The following is a 9009-nucleotide window of genomic DNA, read 5'->3' on the forward strand; positions in this document are numbered from 1 at the left end:
CTCATGGTGATCCTCCTGCTTTCAGCCTCCCCAGCGCTGGGATTACAGGCATGTGCCACCACACCTGCCCTGTGGCCCGCTCAGCCCACCCTGGGGGCAGGCCTGGCATGGCATGTGGTCCTGGGGATCAAACTGTGGTCCCTGTGCTTGTCTAAGCTTGCCTAAGCAGGCACTTTAGTCCACTGAGCTATCTTACAGGCCCATGTTTGTTTTTGCCACAGGGTCTCACTGTATGGTTCAGGGTAACTTTTAGCTCACTGTGTATCAGGGGGGGTGGGGGGTTTGAACCCTATCAGTCCTCCTGCCTCAGCCTCCTGAGTGCAGGGATTATAGGCATGTACCACCGCGAGCAGCTCAGGTACCTGTTTAAATCATATATCCTGATCACCACCCCGTCAGAAGTGCCCTGTTACTCTAACATTGTTAACTCTCCTCACAGCAATCAGCATTTTCTGGGTTTTTACTGTTAATTGTTTACATGTTTGTTTGTTGGTCTTCCTTAGAAAGTAAACTGGACAGGAGCTGCTATAACTTCAGTTCCTGGGCCTGAATAAACATGTTACTAAAGCACGGGAACAGTTGCTGAAGAAACATTTTTTGAATAATTATGGAAGTGATTGAGTTTTTCAGATTTTGAAAATATTTTACATGGGGCTGGTGAGATGGCTCAGTGGTCTAAAGCACCTACTTAGAACAAGCTTAGCAAAGCACAGGGACCACGGTTCAATCCCTCAGCACCACATGCCAGCCAGCCCCGCCCCTGGTGGGCTGAGCTGGCCACACACACACATAAGTAAATAAATAAATTTTAAAAATTAAAAAAAAAAAATTTTACATAAAGGCTGTACATAAATTGAAGGGTTAAAATGTTTAAATGAATAAATTATATTTTTATTTTTAAAGTCAGTATTGTTTGTTTTTTGAGATAGTCTGACCAGGTAGCCCAGGCTGGCCTTGAATTTGCAGTGATCCTCCTGCCTTAGTCTCCCAAGTGCTGGGAGTGTGCCATCATGCCAGGCTAAGACAAGGTCTTATGTAGCCAACTAGCCCTCAACTTTGGATTTTCCTGCCCCATCCTCCTGAGTACTGGTGATTATAAGGGAAATATTTGCAACTAGCTAAGTGTCTGAAACATCAAGTTGGTGTTCTCAAAAATCGTGGAATGAACTGTAGAACAGTGGAGGTTAAGAGAAGGAAGAATTGAATGAAAGAAAGTTTCTGTCAAAAGGGACCAGAATGGGCCGGGGAGATAGCTCAGTGGAATAAGTGCTTCCCTGGCAAGCGCAAGGGCCTGAGTTCAATCCCTGGTTCCACCAAAAAAAAACAAAAAACAAAAAAAAAAAAACCAAAAAGGGCTGGGGAGATGGCACAGTGGAATAAGCGCTTCCCTGGCAAGCGCACGGACCTGAGTTCAATCCCTGGTTCCACCAAAAAAAAAAAAAAAAAAAAAAAAAAAAAAAAGATCTAGCCTCAAAAAGGATCAGAAGGAGGCCCACCAAACCTGCATCTCAGGGGTGTTTATTGAGTAAAGTCTTGAAGTGAGGTGGACTTAAGATGGGATAGAACTTTAGTCAATCAGTAAAATTACAAGGATAGTTGCTTAGGTAATTTGATGGTACCAGGGATGGAACTCAGGACCTTGTGCTTGCCAGGCAGGCACTTATTTGACTAAGCTAGCTCCCTGGCCCCTAGGTAATAACTGATCCAATGGAAAATCATAGGATGGATGAGGTGAGGTGAGATAAAACTTTTTAACCATAGGATTGCCACAAGTATCATTGGGTAATATTGATTAAATGGAGAGCAAATGGAAAAACAAGTTACATGGCAAGTGCACAAGGGATAAACAAGAACTTTCCTGGAAGGGGTGGATTAAGGAGGTTTGGTCATCTACCACAAGGTGATGGATGTCTATTTAGAATATCAAGGGGCTGGGGAGATGGCTCAGTGGAATAAGTGCTTCCCTGGCAAGCTCAAGGGCCTGAGTTCAATTCCTGGTTCTGCAAAGAAGATGGAGAAGACGAAGATGAAGAGGACAAGGAGGACAAGGATGAGGGGGAGGAGGAAGAGGAGGAGGAGGAATAGAATATCAATCACTGTTACTCATTCCTAAGGGAAGTATATGGGTGAATAGTTTCTCTTTCTTGAAGTCAGTGTGCCTCCAGCCACAGTTGTCTTCTGCATTGACCTCTGTAAGGTCCAGCCCTGTCTATCTATATAGTACTACTACCTAATTTAGCTATTATACTAGGAACTAGGATTATAGGTGTATATCACCACACCCAGCTTTAAATTTCTGTTTAATTGCTTATTTTTGTCTTTTGAGACAGGGTCTTCCTCTGTTGTTCAGGCTGGCCTTGAGCTCACTTTGCAGCCCAGGTTGGTCTTGAATTTCTGCAACTCCTGCCTCAGCCTCCAAAGTGCTGGGAGTGCAGGCTTGTGCCACTACTGAGTCAGCTAAATTTCTACTTCTAACACTTTCAGCTGTTTTGCTATTTTGTATTAATGTAGTCATGTTATATGTAGCACCCCTTTTTCTCTTAAAGAAGTTTTTATTCTGAGTATTGAACCAAAGGCACTGAGCTACATCTCCAACCCTTTTTAATTATTTGTTTGTATGTATATAAGTATGTATGCTTGCATTTAGTTCAGGGTCTCACCACAGATCAGACTTGTTAGTGATCCTTCTTGTTTTTCAGCCTCGCAAGTGCTAGGAGTTCACCATGATGCCCAGTCTCATTCATGCCTCAGTGTGCCTCAGGGGTGGAGGTGGCATGGCAGGCCAGGAATTGAACCCCCATCCCCTGCGTCTGCCTAAGCAGAATTTTTTCTCTTTTTTTCTTTGTCTTTTAGAACAGGGTCTACAGGATCTTACTATATAGATCGCACTCATAGTGATCCGTTTGTGTTCAGCCTCCCAAGAGCTGGGATTACAGGTGTGCATACCACCACACCCAGTCTCAATGCTGTCTCAGTGCGCCCCAGGGCTAGGGCCGGGCTGGCACAGCATGCCAGGGATGAACCCCAGCCTCTGCATTCTGCCTAAGCAGATGCTTTAATCCGCTGAGCTATTTGGCTGGCCCTGCAGAATTTTTGTTTTATTTTAAAGCAGGGTCTTGTTGAGTCGCTAATTGCTCAGTTGGGCTCAAACTTTTGATCCCCTTGCCTCATATATGTACTCTTTAGTGTCTATCTTTTCTACTCACCATAATTATTTTGAAATTTATTCAAGTTGTAGTATGTTTAAGTTGGTCTTTTGTTTTTGTTGATTAATTTTGTTTTTGTTTTGTTTTTTTGGTGGAACCAGGGATTGAACTCAGGCCCTTGCGCTTGCCGGGGACGTTCTTCTTTTACTGAGCCATCTCCCCAGCCCTGTTTATTAATTTCGGAGTAATAATTGTAATGATTTTATGCCAGTTTATCTTTTTGGTATGGGGATGGAACTATATCCTTTCATCTGATGAATCACGTCAGTTTTGTTACCCTTATTGTTAACATGGTTTTATCTTTTCTCATCCTTGTGCTTCTCTCCAATGTTTTTATACTTAAAATGTATCTCTATTAGATAGTACATAGTTGGGTCTTACTCTATGATTTCTGGCAGTCTTTTTTGTTTAATTGATTTTTCAAAGTCCTTTTATATTTAATATATTTTTATGTAATTATTGATATGATTTTCACTTTAAAAATCCTGACTACCTTTTGCCATTTGTACTTTTGGGCTTTGTTCTTCTGTTGGTCCTTTTCTGCCCTTTGGGCTTAAACTGGGATTCTTTTAGGGTTCCATTTTTTATATTCTTTGTTTCCTAACTAAACTGCTATTAGGGTTTTATGTTGTATTAGTGCAGATATGTGGATAGCTGAAAGTGTTTAGTAGGTTCCTTTAATGAGGGGGGATAGCACACCAGTTATAACCTGCGTGTGTTAGTGGCAATGTGGTAGCTAGTCTGACATCTGGCCATTTGTTCAGTGTTCTTTTTCCTCCTGACCTCTTCCTTGGTGGGATCTGGGGTACTCAAAGAGCCTGTTTTCCAGTTAAATAGACTGTTGGTTTGCTGTGTACCTTTTTTACTCTTTAGATTAGATTATGATACATTTGGAGAAAATATGTTCTTTGTTACTTTTGCCTGGATGCTTTAGGTAAGTACAGGCCAATTCTAAGTAATAAACTTAATGTTTTCTCAAAGTTTAATCAATTATAAGCATCTCCCATAGAAATCTTGCTAGAGATGGCATGTGTGGTCCCTCTCCATACTCCTGAGCTCAAGAGATGATGGCCCTAAAGCCCTGGAGACCAGCGAGTTCAGTAGAGAACCAGGCCGCAGAGCGGTGAGGATGGAATCTTTGGAGTGTAGGAGGCAAGACTCCAAATTGCCTTCTTTTCCCTCTTCTTCCAGACCCCCAGGGTAGAGAATACCAGAAAATCATTTCCAAAAAATTGCTCATATGTGCAAAGTTGGCCAGATTTGCCTTAGCAAAGTATATTCATTTTTACTTAAGGACAGTGATTTGGGGATTCTATTTTCTTGTTCAAAAGAGGATTTTTCTTTTAAGCTTCATTCTCTTTCCACACAAAACTGTTGTTAGAAGATAAACTAAGCAATCTTGTTTGTGTTTGCTCTTTTGTAGTCGAGCAAAAGATGTGATAATACCAGCAAAGCCACCAGTCAGCTTTTTCTCCTCGAGGTCTCCGGTTCTTGACCTCTTCCAGGGGCAGCTGGACTATGCAGAGCACATTCGCCAGGATTCAGAAGTGGTACTGCTGTTCTTCTATGCCCCATGGTGTGGCCAATCCATTGCTGTTAGGGCAGAAATTGAGCGTGCAGCAAGCCGGCTTTCTGACCAGGTAATACTGACATTCAGCCTTAAAAGCTAATGAGACACCTTAACTGAATTGATAGTCTTACAGGAGTACTTTTTCATTTTTAGGGCCTTTTGTAAAGAAAGAATAAATTTCTGATTGTGCTGGTTACACTCAAGAGGCAAGAATGGGAACAGATTTTGCATCTTGAGATGTAGGCCAGTACTCATCCCATGCTACCTGGCTATATGGTTTTAATGCCAAAGAAGTAAGGGACTAAAATCCTAGTTCTTGTATATCCTGTTGATATTTGGTAATTAGATGTTTTATGTAGGAGAAATTTGAAATATGTATAATATGACTACTTTATTACAAAGCTGGCCTTTTAAAGATACAGACCAAAATGTATGGCTCAATAGGAGTTTGATGAATGCTATCCTTGGATTGTTTAAGGATACATAGACAAATAAGTCATCTGTTATAGGAGTGGTTTTCAGCCTAGTGGATCCCACTTACTGTTGAAAAAATAAGTATTTTATGATATCCCTTTTTCAGTCCTCAGAAAAAAAATTCCTAAATGCTAAAAACTTCCTTATGTATGTAATTTTTTTTTTTTTTTTTAGGTAGTAGAAATAATCATGATTTTACTTTTCTTGTCTTATTTTTCTCTCCAAGAATTATGCAATTATAATAGGGGGAAAAAGAAACCCATTGTTTTAGAAAGTGCTGTTTATGAGACAGAAGCAGCACACAGCAGGATGAAAGGAGCCAGGGTGCCCAGAGCGATCCCACAGAGCTTCTCTTCTGCCAGGTTTTGGGCGAGGTTTGGCCAGGCCCCCATGCTGGAGACCTCTGCCCAGAGACCCTGGCTGCTCCACACTGCAACGACCTCTCCTTCAGTCACATTTGTGGAATACTGTGGTAGGAACCACTCACTTTGTCCCAATGTGACCTTGTGTCAAAGTAACAATTATAGCTGCAAAGCACTTTGGAGCTGGTCTGGCTCAGCCCCATATGTATGTAATTTTAAAATACTTTAGTATACTAAATTTTTTAAAAGATGAGAAAGGACAGTAATCCATAGTTAAACCGTCTTTAAATAGTATATGTATTAGTATGTAAAGACTTGGACAAAGTAGGCCCTTCTACTTTTATATAGAATGGCCATGAATAGGATAGTTAAAAATGAAAACTGATGAAGATATGTGTTGACTCCGTGTGTAGTGGCACATCCTGTAATCCCAGCATTTGGAAGGCTCAGGCAGGAGGATCACCACAAGTGTGGAGCCAACGTGGGCTACATAGTGTGTTGAAGGCTAACCTAAACTCCTTATTCAGACCCTGTCTCAAAAAAGAAAGGTATATAAAACTAGATACCCGATGAAGGCACTGTGATTATTTCCCAAAGTACTTTCTGCCCTCAGAAATTGTGTGTTTGACAGAGGCAGTGAATACAACAGTAGCCACGCTTAAGATTCACATATGAAATGGAGTGGGGGGGGAGGGCTAGGGAGATAGCTCAGAGGTCTAGGTGCCTCCCTGGAAAGCATAAGGACCCAGGTTTCATCCTCAGTACTGCATGCCATGCTGACCCGGAATGCTGGGTGTGCTGTGCCAGCCCCAAAGCTGGGCATAATGGCACATATAATCTCAGCTGTAGGGAGGCTGAGACAGGAGGATCACTGTAAGTCTGAACTATATAGCAAGACCCTGTACCAAATAAATAAATGATTAGGAAAAAAAATGGAGTAAGGCTAGGATAGCAGCAAGCAAATTTTTAACTAACATTGGTATCTGGAAGACGCTTCAAACTACTGTGGATAAGAAGAATGGCTTTCCCTGGCAAGAGCAGTTTTGAGCACTGCAGCCTACCAGGGCCCTACACGTGCCCTTAGCTCCCCCTTCCCCATTTTTGCAACAAGCAAAAAGCATCACACATTTTTGAGAGGCTCTTGCTGAGAACCACTGATTTGAAGTAACTTGTGCAGACATCTGAATTGCATAGCTTCGTTTGGACTTTGCTTTTTCTTTTCTTTTTTTAATAATTTTATTGAGAAACAAACAGCAATAAGACAGTTTCAAAACTGATCATAGGACAGTTTCAATAATTAATACAGTGCATATTGTTGTCTTAGTGGTTATTCATTGTACAAGATGGAATCACGATATCCTGTCCACAAACACTATGAGAACAAATCTATTTATTGAATTAAGAGAAAGTAGCTGTATATCTATCCTAACTATTTTGAATATAGAGATACAAAATGGTTGTTCATTTGTATCCCTCTTTTGTTTAGTTTTGTCGGAGAAGGGTATTCCATTGTCATTTAAATATTGTAGGTGCATGAATTCGGCAAAATCTTTTAAACCACAGAAACCGACTTCTCTTTAGTTTTGGATACTGGGAAGTCAAAGATCAAGGCACCCTCACGTTTGTTATCTAGCAAGCGTTGCTCTCTGGTTTCAGAAGGCGCTTTTTCTTAGAAACAAGAAATGTTAAAAATGGTGGCCAGGTGTGCTGCTCAGCTCAGCAAGCCTTTGTAACCATTAAATCTCTGAAAGTATACCAATACAATTTAAATACAAGTCTCCATTTCCCTATAAAGAAAATTATTGAGGGGGGTAGGAAGAGATGAGGGAAATGCATTTTGTGTTTTAAATGTGGTCTTATGAAATTTATTCCTTTCCCCCTCCCACCACCTTAAAAATGACCAGTAGTAACCAAGCTGGCAGATAAATCCAGGGAGGAAACAGAATTCCAGTGCAGTACCAGGAGACAAGCAGTGCAAGCATAGAAGAAATCACTTTGTCAGCCAATCCCCAAGTTTCTGAATATAAAAAAAATAAAGGTCCTGTCTCATATGAGCAAGAAGGGAATCATATTTTAGTTTAAGTGTAAGTTAGTATTATTTTGCTCTCTGTTTCAGCAGTGTGTGTTTCTATGATGACATTTGAATAGTAACAACAGTATTCCAGTGTGGTAGGCACTGCTCATCCTCACAGCAACTCTGTAAGCTGTTGCTGTTAGCACTGGTTTTCTGAAACAGGCACTCAGGCTTAGAATAGGGGCTGAGCAGTTAAATAAATATCCCACACTGTGGGCAGTAGCCGCTGGTGGTTCTTTTCCCCGCTACAGGCACTGCCTGTGTTCTTCAAAAAATTTTTCAGTTCGGGCTGGTGAGATGGCTCAGTGGTCTAAAGCACCTACTTAGAACAAGCTAAGCTAAGCAAAGCACAGGGACCTCGGTTCAATCCCCCAGCACCACATGCCAGCCAGCCCCACCCCCTGGTGAGCTGAGCTGGTCACACACACACACACACACACACACACACACACACACACAAAATAAATAAATAAAAATTTTAAAAAAAAATTTTTTTTCAGTTCCTTCCAAGTGGAGAGCTTATTGTTTCATTTATTTGCTCAGTATGGAAAAAGAATTTAGTTCTAGAAAGAGGAAAAAAAAAAAACCTTTATAGCATATTATTTAGTAAAATTAGCAAAATGGTAAATTGTGGCCAATTTTTGAGTAAAAAAAAAGATGAGATGCCAACCCTGAGATGTTGCTTTTTTTTCTGAATAAATTCTTTTAAAAGGAATTCTGAAAAGTTGCCACTAAATTTTGATTGTTATTATGTGATAGAAAGCAAGCATTTGAAAGCTGCTTTGCAGTTGTAATCTGCCTTCATATTTTTTCAATAATTTATTATAAGAAATTTTTTACGTATACCCACCATGTAAAGAGAAAAATTTTTACATATACCCACCATTTAAAAATCTCAAACTTCTGGTCCCGCCAAATAGCTCAGTGGATTAAAGTACCTGCAAGCAGGCATAGGGGTTCGGGGTTCAATCCCTGGGCCTACAGTGCTGGCCACACCCCTTGGGCCCATTGAGATGCAATTGAGACTGGGCATGGTATCGCATGCCTATAATCCCAGCTGCACACACCTATAATCTCAGCTCTTAGGAGGCTGTAAACAGGCGGATCACTATAGGAGTGAGACACTAAACACCCTGTAGACCCTCCCCTAAATACAATAAATAAATAAATAAATAAATAAATAAATAAACAAACAAAATCTCAACCTTTTTCTTCTCAGTACTGGGGATTGAACCCAGGAGCTGCCTGGGTTCACAAATATGAAGGAAGCCCTTTAGCTGCATCCTCCCTTAGGAGATTCTGGGATTACTGATTACCAGGTTT

At 40.9% G+C, this 9009-nt stretch overlaps 1 protein-coding gene across 4 annotated transcripts in view; it reads left to right on the top strand.

Annotated features, from left to right (window-relative positions):
* Txndc11 (thioredoxin domain containing 11) overlaps positions 1-9009 on the top strand; it is a 78587-nt gene that overhangs the window by 3968 nt on the left and 65610 nt on the right. For all 4 annotated transcript variants that reach the window (XM_023711800.1, XM_023711799.1, XM_004627749.3 and 1 more), the window contains exon 2: positions 4630-4846. Coding sequence is in view for 2 of the 4 variants with exons in the window: in XM_004627749.3 (XP_004627806.1) it covers positions 4630-4846 (217 nt within the window). In the remaining 2 variants the exon portion in view is untranslated. The remainder of the gene's footprint in view (positions 1-4629; positions 4847-9009) is intronic.

This window comes from Octodon degus, unplaced genomic scaffold (assembly GCF_000260255.1).
Source record: "Octodon degus isolate 3935 unplaced genomic scaffold, OctDeg1.0 scaffold00021, whole genome shotgun sequence".
NCBI classification, from domain to species: domain Eukaryota; kingdom Metazoa; phylum Chordata; class Mammalia; order Rodentia; family Octodontidae; genus Octodon; species Octodon degus.